This window comes from Protopterus annectens, chromosome 8.part1 (genome assembly GCF_019279795.1).
Source record: "Protopterus annectens isolate FY-2018-M chromosome 8.part1, PAN1.0, whole genome shotgun sequence".
Taxonomy (NCBI): Eukaryota; Metazoa; Chordata; order Ceratodontiformes; family Protopteridae; genus Protopterus; species Protopterus annectens.
The window spans coordinates 240781593-240799092 of NC_056742.1; the positions used below are offsets into that span (position 1 = coordinate 240781593).

Genomic DNA, 17500 nt, shown 5'->3' on the forward strand with positions numbered 1-17500 from the left:
TATGCAATAAAATGGAATTTAAGCCAGATTGTCATTTAGTGAAATGTAGCTTTCAGCCATTTGAATTCAGTGATTTTGTCATTCAGTAAGGAGTTATTCAATCAAATACTTGACTACTAAACTGTGTTCCCTTAACAGATAGTGCAGATTGTCAGAAAGCTATAGAATGTATTACTATAATATTATCAATAAGCAAACAAATGATTCATTTTTATCAAATCTATACATGATGCTAATTATTTTTAAAGAACCAGTAACAGATTAATTTTGGAATTTCTTGTTTAAAAGAATATCTGTCAGTGTAACTCATAAAGATTGAATTCTAAATTTGAAATCAATCTCAAAAACTATGATAGCATGCTTTTGGAAAATGTATGCATGGAAATATTTAATTAAGCTTTTGTACACTGATAAACTTCAGAAAAAATGCACGTGTTTGGACGTTTGTCATTGTGTGGGAGATGCAGCATACAGACTGGGGCTCATTAAAATCACATATACTTTGAATGCATTATATTTCATGAGTTTTGGAATTAATTTCAGTCCTTTGCACAGACTTTATAGTCAGACAAATTTGAAATATGCAGTAGCCTTATGTTATTAAATGTTCAAATTCCATGATATATATGGAAAGGTCAGTATCCTCCTCTTTGGACTCTGTTGTCTATAGCAAAAAATAATTACAAGAAACTGGAAGAAGCCCATCCTTCCACATTTCTCAGAATGTACTGAATTGTGTAAGGAGGTTTGTGACAAAGAAATTAGCACCATTATAATAATAAAAGCTGAAGTGTCCAGTTATAAATTCTGTCCTAAATTAGGAAAGCTATTAGACAAATTTGATAAAGATGTGTGATGCTATATTAGCAAAATATACAGCCTGTGGATATACTATAATGATATGATTTTTTATATTCTGCATAGTTGTTTTTTCTTTACTTTTTTTGCTTATTTGATTAATTTAGTGCAGTAGTAGAGTAGGTTGATGTATATAAATTTAGAGAGTGGGTATATTGGTTGTATAGTAATTAGTTGTGAGGTGTACAAAAAGAAATCCTAGTTTTATGGTTGTTATTTCATGGTCTCAACTTTTGAATAAGTAAAGACAATGTGAAAACAAAACCAAAGTGCCATGATAATATTTTTCATATTTTCTTCAGTTCCTTTGTAAATGAATAAAAAAGTAGCAAAGAGTTAGTTTTTTGAAGCGTCTATGTTGGCATAGTGGCCAGCTGCTGCATAAATTAAACACAGCTCTAGCTTGATTCACTTAAATCCATGCATCACTGTTTAATGTTTCTGTTTTACTTGCTTCAGATCTGTTTCCGGAGATTGTGCTGGCGCTGTCTGTCGTGGGTATCCTGGCATCTCATGCTGTTGCTATGCTAAGTATCTTTTTTGCTAGTGAGGTTATTCCTACTGTGGTCAGGTAAGAGTTCATTTTACTGTTCTTTGTAGCACTAGCCATAGAAACAGATATGCCAAACATACTGTTTGACTGCATTAGGTGGTGATGGGGGGCTGTTCAAGTGATCTAAACACATATGCCATCAATAGTTTTTATTTCTGCTTGTTTTGTAGATGTTTCCCTTTCATTTAGAAAAATAAATTCCAACTGGACTGTCCATGTGGGCAGTTGGGCATTGTGAAGTAAGCACATGCACTGTAGTGACAGGTGCCCACTGACACTGAGCTGCATAGTTGCAGCTTTTTGACTTCCAGTACCCCAGTGGTCCAGGGCCAGAAAGAAAAGGTAAGGTGTGAATTTGAAATATTGGTTGGGGATAAAGGAGAATGTTGTGCTTGTAGAAAGAAGTACAATGTCATGAAAATTGTAGTACTTCAAAATAATTAAAGAATATTTTAATGATCTGTGTTGGTAAAATACTACCCTGTTTTATCAAGTAAATAAGATATTGGGTAGCCTGTGTCTCTCAGGAATGTCTGTAGGTTATAAATGTCTTGTATACGAGTAGTCAGGTTTTTTGAAGGTATGTGAAACCTCTCTTTGAGTGAGGTATTTCTAGCTGCTATAATGTTGTGAATAAAAAGCATAAACTCTGACTTTTGAATGAGAGAAGAGATGGACAACCTAGATATTATGTATTCATTGCTGCTTCCATTAACAAAATGTGGGAGGTCTGATCAGGTTCTGATGACATGTTTGACACTTTCCTTCCATTCTGAGACGTGTACTTGTATCTAAAGCAATATGTTAGGCTGTTGAAAGAGATTTTTGTGCCCTACTACAAATCCCTAAGGGACAGGATGTTCAGTGACATAACTCATGCTTCCATGTGTGATATGCTGACGTCTGTCCTTCCCCTCTGAATGTGTGTGGCCTTGTACTAATCTCTAATCTCCTACAGACTGCAGTATTACAGAAGTCACATACCTTGTCTGCAAAGCAGACAAGCTGGTCGTTGGTTGTCCAAGCCTACTGTCTTGTTGACCTTCCAGCTTCTCAGGTCAGTAGTTACTCACAGGCCACTAGTATTGCAGGTGGGCTCTTTGCCCCTGAAACAGTACAAGAAAAGCACTTTTATGACAAAAACAGACTTTACTATGTAAATGACTTGTATGAGTTGGTCATGTAAAGGAGTTGTGCAAAAGGGTGCAGTTTTCACAAACTTATCAAATTCATTGAAACAAAATATAAATGTATTTATTCCATACCAAGAGAGTATTTATGTGAGCATTCACACATGTATGTTTGTGCATACTCACATTCTGAAGTGCTTAGAAAAATAAAACCAGTTCATGCCAACAGCTTTCTTAATTTTTTAGACAAGGCTTATTTACAGGATAACAATATATGCCAAAAACTCCAGTAGTTCAGATGAATGGTCACACCAAGAAGTCGTCCAAATAATAAAATATATCAAAGATGAGACCAAAACAATGCCGAATAAATAGAGCCGCAGACACTTTATTCTAGTAAGCGCTTTTACAGTACCATAACACTGCTTTTTCAGACTGTAAAAGGTCAATAAAACCAACATTTATATAGGTACAATTAAATGGCATAGTCCAGTAAAACTTCACAATCATTAAAACATCAGCATTACATTACAATTAGATGAGTAGCTTTTAAAGAAATGGTCAGTATAAGCTGTCCATAAACATTCATTTAGAAACAAGTAACCAGTGAAAAAATAAAAACATGTCATAAACAAAAACATACATTATTATTCATATAAATAATTTACTTCAAACTCCTAGCAGCTAAAATCGGTTTCAGGAGAACTTTATCATTAAGCCCCTTACCACAGTCCACCCTTAGTCTAATAATCCATTTACTTTCAAATGTCTCAGTTTTATTCACCAAATCACCCTTCACTCACTGGGACTCATAAGCTGTATCACCATAAATTTAAGAGAGTGAAAATCCATGAAAGACAACATGCTTGGCCAAGGCATTAGTGCAGATATACTATCTATGATGTTATAGACATGTTCCCTTAACCTATCCTTAAGGTGCCTGGCAGTTTTTCCAACATAAAAATGAGTGGCACTCCATACAATAAGCCAGACAGACCAGATGACAGGTATCACAGCCAACCTGAACATTAAACTTGAATTCTTTCCCAGTATCAGGATGGAAAAAGATCCTGGCTAGGTCTAGTAATTTGCAAAAATTACAATTGCCCCAGAGTATTATACCAGAGTCCCTGCTGGGTATCTGTGGAGGCATGTCAAGTTTGGGCTAACATAGCAGCCTCTTAAGGTTCTTTTTATTCTTGTATATGAAACCAGGTGTGCCACCCACTATCTCTCTGATATTGTCATCAGTAGTTAATATGTACCAGTAGTTCTTATAAATATATATCTGTTTAACATTACTTGAGTAAAACAAGGGTATATATATATATATATATATATATATATATATATATATATATATATATACATATATATATATATATATATATATATATATATATATATTCCCAGCAAAACAGGGAGTAACCGAAATTAATACACTTCATTCACAGTAGTCTTTCTAGAGTTTATTTCCCACTTCCTTCATGCAAGGATTTCCAGAGCAAAACTGTATGTGGGTCATCAGCATCCTCACAGGTTCAATCACACAGGCAGATTAACTTTCCTTAGTTCCCGTCCCTTTCAGTCTCCAGGGATCATTTCCAAACTTCACACTTCAGATGCATCTTCACACAGCTCCCTCTGAACTCCAGTCTTTACCCAGGGCACAGGAATCTGATTTTTGTCCGTTCTTAAAAATTCACCAGGCCCTCATTAGTTGTTGTGGAACCTTGTCTCATTTTGGTTAGCCTGCCTGTTTCTCTTAACAGTCTTGTAATAAACCCTTTGTTAAAGCAACCCTAGTGAATATAAAAGGTTTCCTCTCATTTTCCAAAACCAGGCTGGTTGATTGTCTGCTCTGTTGATTGGGGATTTGGTTGCATATGTAGTTTGCATACACATCTTAAATAATTTTTGGCTTGTTTCAGTTACATTTAGAGATTAATTAATCACTTGTAGTATTCCAAACTTTCTAAGTATAATAGAAGTTAATTAGATGCGTCTGGCAAATATTTCTTAATGGTAGGTTAAAGTTATCTGCTAAATATCTGACAACCCAAATAAAGCAGTTCTGTTACTGTACTTTGTGTCCTACAGACGTTTAAGAAGTGACCGGGGTCTGGCTTACAAGGTATCCCCTTACCCAGTACTGATGGATTTACTTCACATCAGCAAGTCAAATGACATTACAAATAGTAAATATAGGGATCTAAACCTCTTCTGCAACATCAACAGAACAGTTTGTGGGAAAGGTATATCTCAGAGTATACCACTGCTCTGGAACAGACTCCCCATCCATGTAAAACAAAGTGTATCCTTGTCCTCAGTCAAACACAATCTGGATCTATGGATAGAAAATAGAAACTTTACCCAGCAAGTGGGGTTTTGACAATTTTTACAGACTACCCCTGTCCATAAGAGACATGGGCACCACCTCAGGAGAGAATTTGCAATTTCCCATCCATTGGCCCCGATTACGCTTGAAGATGGTCAGTGGTGGACTCTGCTTCATGTAAATAGGAAGCCTGTTCCAGAAGATGGGCAATCTCTTGGTACACATATCTGTTTCTTCAGCATGATTTGTTCATTCCAGAGATCAGGTTTAGATCCCTGGAGCGGATTACCCTCATGCTGTTAGTTCTGCGAATATGCAACATTTACATTAGTGCTGGGTCAGAGAGTGCCTTGTAGGTCAGACATAGATCACCTTTCAGTAACTGGTAGGAAACTGAATACAGTAATAGCATTTAATCAGTCTTCATATGAGATGTTGGTTATACCTTGTAAATCTTTTGGTGAGATACCTATCAGTATGGTCCAACTATTGCAGGTGCCTGACAAGGTACATGCCAAAAGATGCATTGTACTCTGTTATTGGTCTGAGGGATGAGTACAGTGGTACTATGACATGCTTAGATCTGGATGCCATGCCCTTGTGTAGAAGCTTACCCACAAAGAAGGATTTCCTCACCACTGTGGACTTATGATGGTCAAAGATCAGATTACTATCTGTCTGGGTACCCAGATTGCTCACCACTGGGCCCATTCTTAGGGGGTGCTATCAATGTTATAATTTGCAAGGGTATTTGATTTCCCAAATGGTATTATTATGCATTTCTTTGCATTTAATTTGAGATCATGGCTCTGTCTCTGATCATTAGTCTGCATCAATCCTTTCTGTAGGATATCAGAATCATTTGGGGAGTCATTGATTGCCCCCAACTTCCAGCCTTCAGCAAACTTGGTCAGCCAAAGATCATCTACATTTGCCTTGACATCTGAGAAATATATCCCAAACAGGAGGATACACAGCACTGAGCTTTGTGGTACTCCACTGGTGACTGGCCTCTTGCTGAATATGGATTCACCTACTCTAATAACGTGTGTCCTATTTGTGAGCCATTTGGCCATTTTTCGTGATAACGTGGGCTATATAGAAGGTCTTTCTAACCACTTTGGCAACGTGATTATCAAAGGAGAGATTACTATCTACGTTGGTCCCCAAATCTCTAATTACTTCTTCTGTACTTAATGGATTACCACCTATGTGGTAAATTGTGAGCACCTTGTTTTTCCCAAAGGGGATGACTGTGCACTTTTTAGCATTTAGCTTGAGGCCGTGGCTCTGGCACCAAGCATCCATCTCTGTGAGACCCTTTTGGAGGATGCTTGTGTCAGCTGGAGATTCCATTATGGCCCCCAGTTTGCAGTCATCTGCGAACTTTGTCAGTCATAATCCCCCTGTGTTAGCCTGAACCTCAGAGAAGTATATACCGAACAAGAGAGGTTCCAGAACTGAGCCCTGTGGGACGCCACTTGCAACTGGTTTTGATTTGGACATGGCACCTGCAATTCTGACCATGTGGGTTCTATCTCTGAGCCAGTTTGCAACCCATCTTGTGATATAGGGGTTGATATTTAAGCTGGTAAGCTTATTTATGATGTCTGAGTGGGGTATTGTGTTGAAGGCTTTTGCGAGGTCCATGTAGGCTGTGTGGACTACCTTGCCCTCATCTACGGCTTTGGTAACTGTTTCAAAGAAATCAACTAGGTTTAAGAGGCAAGATCTGCCCTTAACAAAGCCGAATTGGGTAGGGTCCAGTGTCTGGAGGCTCCCAATGTCTTTGTTTATGAGTTCCATGATGATATGCTCCATAGCTTTACAGACCAGACTAGTGAGGCGTATGGGGCGATAGTTTCCGGGGTCCGTTGTGGCACCACCTTTGTGGAGTGGGACCACTGTAGCTGTACACCATTCTTTGGGTACATATCCTGTAGTAAGGCTAAGTTTGAGCAGTGACTTAATGTGAGGGTTCAGTTCTTCTTGGAGCTCATGTAAGACACAGCCTGGGACACACACCGTCCAGTCCCATAGATGCTGTGTTTTTTTTGCTTTGGAGAGGGCAGCTTTCACCTGTGCATCTGTCATGTCAGGGAGGTTACATTCAGTTGGGATAGGCATTTGATCCTTTGGGGGGGAGGGAGTTTGCTCTGAATCTGTCTGCCAGGATGGTTGGCTATGTCTGTAGGTTCGGTATATTTTGTACCGTTATGCAACAATTCAGAGCATATGTGGGAGTTTCAGCCCATGTTCCTGACATAACTAAAGAAGGCCTTGTGATTGTCTTTAGTGTCTAGGGCAATTTTTCTTTCGAAACTGGCCTTTGATGATTTTATGAGGGATCGAAGTTTCTTGCTAATACTGATCAGAGATGCCTTCCCTTTTTGGGATTTTGCTCTGTCATGTAGTAGCTTCCTCCTTCTGTTGTATAGCTTATTTATGGCCGGGGTCCACCAGACCGGTCTCCTGTTTTTGGAGGAGTGAGTCTTGGTTTTATTTGGGATAGCACGATCCATGCATTCCTGCAGGTGCTCATAGCATGCATTTGTAAAGGATTCTGCGGATTGGGCTTTATTATCCTCTGGCCTAGGGGCTTTGAAGGATTCCACCTCAGTCTTGAGAAGTGCAAAGTTGGCTTTTGAGAAATTCTTTACAGTGATTTCCTTGGCTGGGGGTGGGGACAGGATATGGATGTCCAGGGAAATTTGTTTATGGTCTGATCTTACCAATGAGGGGTTTACCTCTGGTGTGGAACATAGAGTCCCCATGTTGGTGATGACCAGGTCCAATATGTTGTTCCCTCTTGTGGGAGTGGTGACCAGTTGTTCCATTGCGTTAGAGTTTATAAATTCAAGGAACTGTTGGGTGAGGGTGTTTGGGCTTGAGTAGTTTTCCCAGTCAATGTCTGGGTAGTTGAAGTCACCCAATAACAGTGTTTGGAGAGACCTTCATATTCTCCAGTGTTCTCAGGAATGCCAAGTGGGGTTCCTGTAATAGGGAGGGTTTTCTGTAGCAGGCTACAAACTGAAAGGCAGTTTTGCCCGCTGTTGCACATGGATGGTTTCCGATGCTTCGTGCAGTGCCACTAACCTGGAGGTGTAGGTATCTTTGATGAATATAGATACTCCCCCTCCTTTTGTGCTTCGGTCCGAGTTTTGGGGCCGAAACGCATGGTATGAGTTATAAACTGGTAGTGCTGGGGTGCTCTCAGGAGCCTTGAACTAGGTTTCTGTTACTGCACAGACATCGATTTTCTCCATACTGAGGTGAGCCTTGAGTGCGTGCATCTTGAGGTTTAGACTTCTGGCATTGAGTAGCATTACCTTTAGTTTTTTTATCCTTGGGTTGTCTATGGAGGTGGGTTTCTTAATCTTACCCGTGGCCTTGTTGACCTTCTCAAAGAAGTCTACCAGATTGAGCAGGCAGGACCTGCCCTTGATGATGCTGAATTGGGCTGGGTCTAGAGTCTAGAGATTTTCTATGTCATTGTTAATCAGATCCAAGATTATCCTTTCCATATCCTTGCATGTGAGGCTAGTCAGACTTTCTTGGGTTCATTGATGGTCCCTTCTTGTGCAGATGGATGACTGTTGCTGTCCTTCGCTCTACTGGGGCAAAGCCTGTTTGGAGGCTGTGGTTAAATAGAGATCTGAGTGGGGTCTGCTACATAATGTTTCAAGCTATTTAATAGGCACCCTGGGATTCCATCAGGGCTCAATGATTGTTTCTAACTTTAGAGAATGCAATGATGACCTTTTCTTTTGTGATAGGCAAAGGAATGGTAGGGTATGTTTCATGGGGAGTGACCAGAGGTGATGAGGGGGTGAAATTTGAGCTGAATTTATCAACCAGTAGGTTTGCTATTTCTTCTAGCTGAGTATAGGTAATGCCATCTACAGCCAACTCAGCACATTGTTGATTATTTTCCTTAAGATTTCACACATAACTAAAAAGAATGATTTGTGGTTATCTTTTGATTAGGAGGCTATTTTAGTCTCATATTTAGCTTTTGAGAACTTGACTAGTGCCTTGATTTGCCTGTTGAGACTAATGAACATTTTTTTTGTGCACCCACCCACTTGCTTCTAGATATGAATTTATTCTTTCTGTTGTATAATCTATTTATGCTGAGGGTCCATCAGGGTGATTTGTTTTTCCAGCTACACCCTGGGTTTAGTTTGGTCAGGTACTACAGTTTCTATGCAGTTGTTTAAGTGGTTGTACAGGGCATTCATGTATACTTCTGCATAGGCTTTTGTGTTTTCAGGGGTAGGGGACAGTTACCTAATTATCTATGCTATCAGTTAATAGAAGGTAATTTACTTTAGAAAAACTCTTTAGGGTTTGATGGAATTTTTACTGTAACTTTTATTTCAAAGGAGGTAGCTTTTATGACCCAAACTTACCAATGAGGACATTACACTGGGGGGGTCGGAGTTCTCCCACGCATTTGTAAGTAGTATGTCAGGGATATTTCAGTCCCTAGTGGAAGTGGAGACCAGCTGGTCATTTGCGTTGACAAAGTAAAGGAATCTCTGACCCTGCATGTTAGCGGTTGTGTAGGTTTCCCAGTTTATGAAGGGGTAATTAAAATCATCCATGAGTAATGTGTGGGGCTGAATGGTAAGTGATTCTAGTAAATTTACGTATGGGGAGTGGTTTTCATGGTTGGTAACCTGTAGCTAGTGATGATATGGTGGGGGATTTTGCCTATGGTCAGCTGGGTATGGAGTAGCTCAAGCGAGTCGTCCTACTTGACGAATCTTGCGGTGTGATTGTTTTTTATGTACACTGAAGCACCTCCTCATTTTCATTTTTTTTTTCTTTTCAGGGGGTGGTCTAAATGTGTAATGGGCATTGTTGGCTTGTGCCACTGGGGTGCTTTCCACAGCCTTGAATCCTCTCTCTGTAACTGCACAGACATTAGCATTCTTCAGGGCAAGAAGAGCTTCCAGGAGTGCAGTTTCTTGTTCAGATTTTTAGCATTGAGCAGTAATGCCTTCAGCTTGGCATTAGAAGAATTTGTTATGTTGGTAGAGCTGTTGGTTTGACACTGCCTAAAAAAGGCACTATGCTGGTGGCTAACAGCTTGGCCAGTATTCAAAAGCCTAGCAGTGACAGATCCATACCATCGCTGGCAAAGCAGCATGGTCTGTGGATCATATTATCCTAGGCAAATACTGATTCCCCTTGGAATGACATCAGTAACAAAGTCAATTATTGAAGTCGATCATTTTCTGTTATTGTGATATCATTCTTGTTGAAGGTAAAATGCTGCTCATTGCAAGGCCCATACTGGCCTGTGATGTTCAGAGAGGTTCATCATGTGTTTCCTCATATAGTCCAGGGAGATGCATCTCAAGTCATTCACACCCACATGGACTATGACTGAGTCATACTAGTACTTGTGTTTGAGTGAACTGAGTGCCTGCTTGATCTGGCGAATCCTGGACTGACAGGCAACTGACTGTAACCCTCTCTTTATCCAGCCTGGTGAGGGGGACATCCATGTGTCTCACGATGGAGTCTCCTATGACCAAGATGTTTGAATGTGTAGTGTTTCGCCTTAGGGACTACTTGTGGGGACACTGTGATGTGTATTTTTATGTGTAGTTATTGGTGTTGACTTGGTTTTGTTTGCAAGTAGTTTCTGAGGGCAGTGTATGGGAGGCCTCTGAGGTTTTGGTAAGTTACTTGTGAATACCTCCACATATGTGGGTTTATGTGATGAGAACTTATTTAGTGAGGGAAATGATATGCGTGTGCTGACAACTTGTTTGTCATCTGATTTGTCAGTATCTAAGAGTTGAGTCTCAAGTTTTCATGATTCGTTACAGCTGAATATATCATCACCCTTGCCAGTACCTATAGTCAGGGAAGAGCAGCATAGTGAAAAAGTATAATCAGGTATGTGTCTCTGATGTTTTCCTGTTAATCACCTTATTGAAACGTGAGATACACAGCCATGTCATTTAAATTAGTACTCTAAGCAATCACAACCATTACACCTCACTAATTGTTTTATTTAAAAAAAGAACAATTTTATACTTTTGTTGTACTGATCATTCAACTTGAATGTTATGGAACAAGTGTCCCATTGCTAAATTAGTATCACTGTCCTTCTACACATTCTCTGTTGTGGTACTAGTAACTTAATGAAACTTTAATAAACTATTATTATTCTTTATTCAAGTGCATTTCTTACCATATGACTAGTTTACTAACCCTAAAGAGCCACAGACACTACTAAAATTTGTAGCATTTAGACCCTGTCATGTCTTATGTGGCCCAATCTGTTTTCTGCTTCAGATGTGGTGACCAATTCCTATTTATTAGAAACATCTGTACACAAATTAAGCCCTTACTGAGCTATAGAAATGGTCTGTATTTCGTCACTAAATGATCCTGTCTCTGAAAGTGGGCTGTGGTCAATATAAAAAACATTCCAAATTCTTGCAATTCATGGAAACTAAGGTGCTGAATAATCCCTTATTTACCCCAGTAATTAAAACATCTTTATATGACTCATACTCAGCTCAGTTACCAAGTTTTTTCCTACCTTATCCAACATTGAGCCATGTCTCCTGGCTCTAGTAGACATCAAAAGACCTTTTGATGGAGATCAATTTAAACAAGACCAGTAGCAAAATATTGTCATTGTCTCCACTCCAAATTAATTGAACCTGCACTCTGCAGTCTAGTGGCTAATAGTTAACCAAGCAGCTAGACATCCTCTCCAAACAATTGACTAGCTTACATTCCTTGCCATTTCATCCTTCCTTTTCTGCAATTAAAAATGGTATGGTCTTCTTAGTAGTGAGGTTTTACAAAAATAAAAATGTGACAAAAAAGTCCTTTTTTATCTTTGGGAACCCCCAGCATCATGTTATCTGCCTATTAAGGTACCAGTTTGTTAAAAAAAATGACTCTAAGTTTTGCTGTGCTTCTAATCTGCTTCTTCTGATAAGTATGACATGGAGGTCTGCAAGACAGCATCCTCTTTTTGTTTAACTGTTGCATGTTCAGTGTGAGTGCAAAAAAATAGTTTCTGTAATTAAAACCAAGGATGTATTAGCATACATGTCAGGGAACATTTAACAACCATTGTTTCTGCCTCTTTTAGTAATGAATCTGTTAGTGGAATAAGCACCTTTTGAGTCACAAAGCCTGTCTTTCAGCTATTTTCATATAGGTTCATAGGTGTTTACTAGGCTACTGACCCACAGCCTTTTTAAGCCTAGCCATGCATCCCAAATCTCTGAAAACGTCTGATACCCTTGATAATGGGCCTGGGAGATGAACCTTTTACAGGTTGCCTGTGTCCATTAGAGACATAGGTGCCAAAGCAGGGATGAATTTCTGGTTTCCCATCCAATTGTCCAAGTTGCACCTGAATTGGGCTAGGGAGGAACTCTGCTTCACATGGATGGGGACCCTGTTCCATAGATGGGGTAATCTCTGGGATACATGCCTATCTGTCCAGCTGGTCCTATTTATATCACAGGCAAGGTTTAAGTCTTTAGAATGGGTAATTCTGCTACTGTTTGTTTTGTGGATATGCAGGAGGTCCATCAGAGTGGGGTCTGACAATGCCGTATATGCTAGGCATAGATCTCCCCGAAAAGCCTGTAGGAGACAGAATACAGGGATAGGACCTTGAGGTGGTCTACCTAGGACATTTTACTTACGCCCTGTATTCTTTTAGTGAGGAACCTCCATGGACATTCCAGTTGTTGGATATGCCTGGGTAGGTGCATACCAATGAGGGCATTATACTCAATGATAAGTCTGACGAATGACGAATACAGTAGAATAATGACTTCCTTGGACTTAGATGCCATATCTTTGTTTACAAGTTGCACAACATAGAATATTTAGTAATTTTATTTTACATTTGTTTACTGGGAAAGTCCAACTGGATGTGAGCCCATTTTCAGTGGAGACCTGGGGAGAAAAGCTCCATATAAAAAATATACAAAATTTCAACACATTACAAAAATTCCTACAGAAACGTTAATACAAAGACAAGTTGGACCAATATGAATATAGAAATCTTATGACATAGTCAATAGAAAATTGTGTGAGTGTAACAGTTTAAGTAAAATAGAACATAGACATTGTAATATTTTTGTCGGGTAAAATGGTTTGAAGTACAATGGATAGTAATAAAAGAAAGGTTAAAGTAAAGGAGAATATGTACAGAAATTGTAAGGAGGTAGATTGGAGTTAAAGAATCAGAGTTGATTTCAGAAATGGTTATGAGATTCATTGAGTGAATAAAGTAGTAGGAATGTAATATGTTAACAGGTGTTTACTAGGCTACCAACCACAAGGGCCTCCTTTTTAAGCCTAGCCACGGATCCCAAATCTCTTACAAGTTCTGATACCCTTGGTTTAAGTCTAAGCAGGAGTTTGAGAGATGAAACATTTACAAGCAGGGGCATGGGAGATTAATTATTTACACATTGCCTTTGTTCATTAGAGACATAAGTGGCAAACTAGGGATGAATTTCCTGTTCTTCATCCAATTGTCCAAGTTTCAGTTGTGGACAGTTGAAGTGGAAAGTGCGGGGATAATTATTTCATCCTGGAAAATTACATGGGCAAAGCTTTTTATTTGAGAGATGGTCTTTCAGCATTTTTTTTAAGTGGGTAATTAAAGTTCTTCGTTCGAGTGGCAGGGAGTTCCATATTTTGGCTACATAATTTGAGTAGAGAGTATCACTTGGGGAGTTTGTAAATTTGGTAACTTTTAGTAAGGATTTGTTGGTGGAGCATAATATTCTAGGGTTTGAGTAAGGTTCTAGTAGGTTTTGTAGGATAGGTGTTTTGCCTGCTTGGTTTAGTAATTTGTGTGCCATTGTTAGTTGGTTATAGTGCAGAAGATGAGGGAATTCTAGCCAGGATAACTTTTTTAGTTCTAGACAGTGATGTGCTCTGTAAGAGGAGTCAGTGTCACGTTTAGTTTATCTAGGTCAGATTTTCTGATCTTTGAGAGTATGGGTGAGGCATAGGGAAACATTAAGAGTAGATGAGTTCTAGGGATTGTGATTTTGGTATTGTTGGTTAGGAATTGTTTGTTTTTGTGTAGAGTACCAATTTTTTGTTTACCTTCTTAATAGTTTGTGATATGTGTTGGTCGAATCTCATGTTTTAATCTATGATAACACCTAGGAGTTTGGTCTGTGTTGCGAGTTCGATAATTATGTTACCTGTGGCAGTTATGGAAAAGTTGGATGGGGGATTATTTGCTCTAGTAGACTGGGAGACACTTAATTTGGTTTTATTGGGGTTCAGTACAAGTTGTGTATTAGAATGCCATGACTCCACTGCTATAAGATTTTTGTATTTTGTCTTGGAGTTCTTGTGGGCTGAACATGTAAGTGTGGAATCATCTACATATTGGACTAAAGTAGAGAAGTAGCAGTGTTGAGATTATTATTGAAGATGTTGAAAAGTAGGAGACCTAGAATGGAGCCTTGAGGCACCCCTAATGTGACTGGTAGTAATGTATAGATGTCTTGTGACCATTTTACTGCTTGGTGTCGGTCAGTTAGGTAGCTTTAGAACCAAGAGAGGGCAGATGAACTAAAATTTAGACTAGATAGGAATGTTAGAAGTTTTTCATGGGAGACCATTATCAAAGGCTTTGGACATGTCAAGAAACACTGATGAGACTATTTTACCTTCACTCCTATGTAGGTTAATTGTATTAGTGAAGCTTAAGAGGGCAGTAGTTGTATGATTGGGTCAAAAACCAGGTTGGGAGGTAGCTAGTAGGTTATTGTGTAAGAGGTGTTACATTAGTTGGGAATGTATGCACCTTTCTAAGATTTTTGATAGGGGAGATAATATAGCAATTGTAGTGTAACTGCATAGTTCTGTTGAATTGCCACCTTTATGGAGCAGGATTATATAAAAGATTTTCCATAATTTTGGGACTTGATGTTCAGTGATAGATCTATTGATTAGTATAGATACAATGTAGGCTATGGCATCATCTGTCATTTTAAGGTATTCTTTTGGGAGGTTGTCAGCTGCAATGGTTGTTGGTTTCAGTTTTTTAATCAATTTTTTATGGCATTTGTTGAGACGAGATGGAAGGTGAAAGTAATGTTCTTATGCTCTCATGCTAGTAGTCTGTGGTGAAAAGTTATTTTTCGATAGTCCTCTCGGTGAAATATTTGTTAAATTGTTTGGCTATTGTACCCAAGTTTGGGGAGATTGTGGGTGGTGGAGAAGATATCTGTCCAGGGTATAGAATAATTTTGATAGCAGACCAGAATTTTTGTGTTTTTTTTTTTATGTTGTCTGTAGGTTAGTGTAGTATTTTTTTTTATCTAGCTTAATTTGAGTTTTGGCTTTGTTGCATAGTTGCTGGTATGTAAGGTAATTATTTGGAGATTTAGTGATGTTCCATTGTCATAGAAATGGTGGGTTTCTGGGGTACTGTAGCTTTTTGCTTAGGTTTCATCCTTTCCTCTGAACAGTGAGACAGGTTCAAGAGCTTTCCTGGTTTGAACTGTTAAATTTCAGAAGATCCTTCTCCCTCGTTAAGCTATATAGCTACAGCTCCCTTTCTCTTAACCTGAATGCCTCCAACTGACTGCAAATAGTCACATGTTTTGGCTGCAGAAAAAATTCGGTAGCTCTTTGTAGAAGTATTAATGCTGCTGCTGGCTCTCTATAGAAGTATTAGCACTGCTGGTAGCTCTCTGTAGGAGTATTAGCTCTGCTGGTAGCTCACTGTAGAAGTATTAGTGCTGCTGATAGTTCTCTGTAGAAGTATTAGTGTTACTGGATACAGTCCTCTTCCTATCTGCAAAGCTTGAATACTGAAAGAAACTGTTTCTAGAGCCTTATTTTTCATGAATAGTCCTGCTCAATGTACTTAACATTCTTCTTGACATTTTAGTAGTTGCATAGATGGATGCTTTATGTAAGACAGGATTTCTTTCTTGCTTTTTGTCATTTATGTTGTACATCTCATTCAGTTATTTTTTTGGGTATCCAGAGCAGTCCATTCAGCCAGCAATGTACATGCAAAGCCTAATGGGACTAATTGCCATAGTCCTCCTGATATCCTTGAACATTGACTATTCTTCCAGCAGACACAAGCCACAGAATGTAATAGCCATGTGTGATGCCCGTGCCTTGGCCCAGCAATCAAGGAGCCTCAGTCCTCACCACTAACACCAGAGAGGGCGTCTCATATATGAGGAAAGGATAACAAATAAACACAGTAAAGTGCAAGATTTCCCTTAAGAGCACCACAGAGATCACACACACATTCAGTCTGGGGCTGAGGTCGCTCACTTGCTCTCCAGGTCCCCAATAAGACTCCCCACTGGCACAGCTATAGGGCCCAGATCTCAGCCAGCTGGGCAAGCTAAACTCCAGCACTTTTCCTCGCTCTGTCCAACCCAGTGCTTCATCTCCCTGCCCAAGTAGACATACACACACACTTTGAGATAAGAGTTTACAACCACACAGAACACTTCTCTCTGGGAAAGAGCTGGCACAGTACTCTTTCCAGCTATGCCCCTTTTACCCAGAGACTATACTCTGGCTTAGTACCACTTGCACTACCACCCAGCTAATATTTATCCAGCTACTCCAAAGGCCCTTAAAAGGGTGTCCAATTATTAATGTGCAGTATTATTATCCAATTGGTAAGTGTGACTAATCAGTCAAAGCTTATTGGAGTAACTTGGACAGTAAACTCAATAAATATGCAATGTACTCTAGAGCTTAAATTATCTCTGCACAAACCAGCCACAGTTAAAAGGTTTTAAAATATTTACTAATAAATAATTATAACCACAGGACAATACTTTCTACTACAGTCAGTGCTAGTCAGGAGTACAGAGATCACACATAAATGCTTAAAATAATTCAGTAGTACAGTTCTGGCATAACAGAAAAACACTTAGTCTAATCTTTCTAGATTCTAGCTATCTGTAAAAGAAAACACAAGTCTAAGATAACTTACATTAGACAACAGGCAGTGCTGTGAGTTGGATGATCAGAATAAAATGCTTAATACGCCTGATTCACTCTCTGTTTAAATTGAAAATGCAGATTCTGATAGAAGAAACATTACATCATTGATTTAACTTTCCTGGAGTTCTCAGGCTCTTACACACTAACTGCATTTCACATCCTTAACATCCTCCTTTGTTATCCGTGCAGCTGGTCAGGAATAGAGCAATAAAAATACATTTGCATGTTTAAATCTAGCAATTTAACTCTTGGTTAAAACAATAGAAATAATTTCTTCATCTAGACTTTTCGGCATTACTGTCTACTTCAAAGGGTCACCACATGCTTTACTTTGATCAGTAGAGAGCACTGTTGTCACATTTATTTCTAGTTCCACATGTAACAGTATTTCCTTACATTTAAGACAACAAGCCAGTAGCTTTTCTACATTCTGTATTTACAAATGACAGGAATTATCTGCAAAATTTATGTCTACGGCATTAGAAGCTACGCAGCCTTCACACCATGCTTCAAGAGTTTATATTTTTTGTCCTCATTTATTTATTAAAGATATTTGTCATGCGACCACTTGGGTATTGGATTTGATCTGAATGAACTGTTGATGGCATCACA

The 17500-nt window shown here is 39.0% G+C and overlaps 1 protein-coding gene across 1 annotated transcript in view; it reads left to right on the plus strand.

Moving 5' to 3' along the window:
• LOC122810114 (putative solute carrier family 22 member 31) overlaps positions 1–17500 on the plus strand; it is a 41238-nt gene that overhangs the window by 10274 nt on the left and 13464 nt on the right. Inside the window, exon 2 of the mRNA XM_044081589.1 lies at positions 1318–1429. Coding sequence (XP_043937524.1) covers positions 1318–1429 — 112 coding nt within the window. The remainder of the gene's footprint in view (positions 1–1317; positions 1430–17500) is intronic.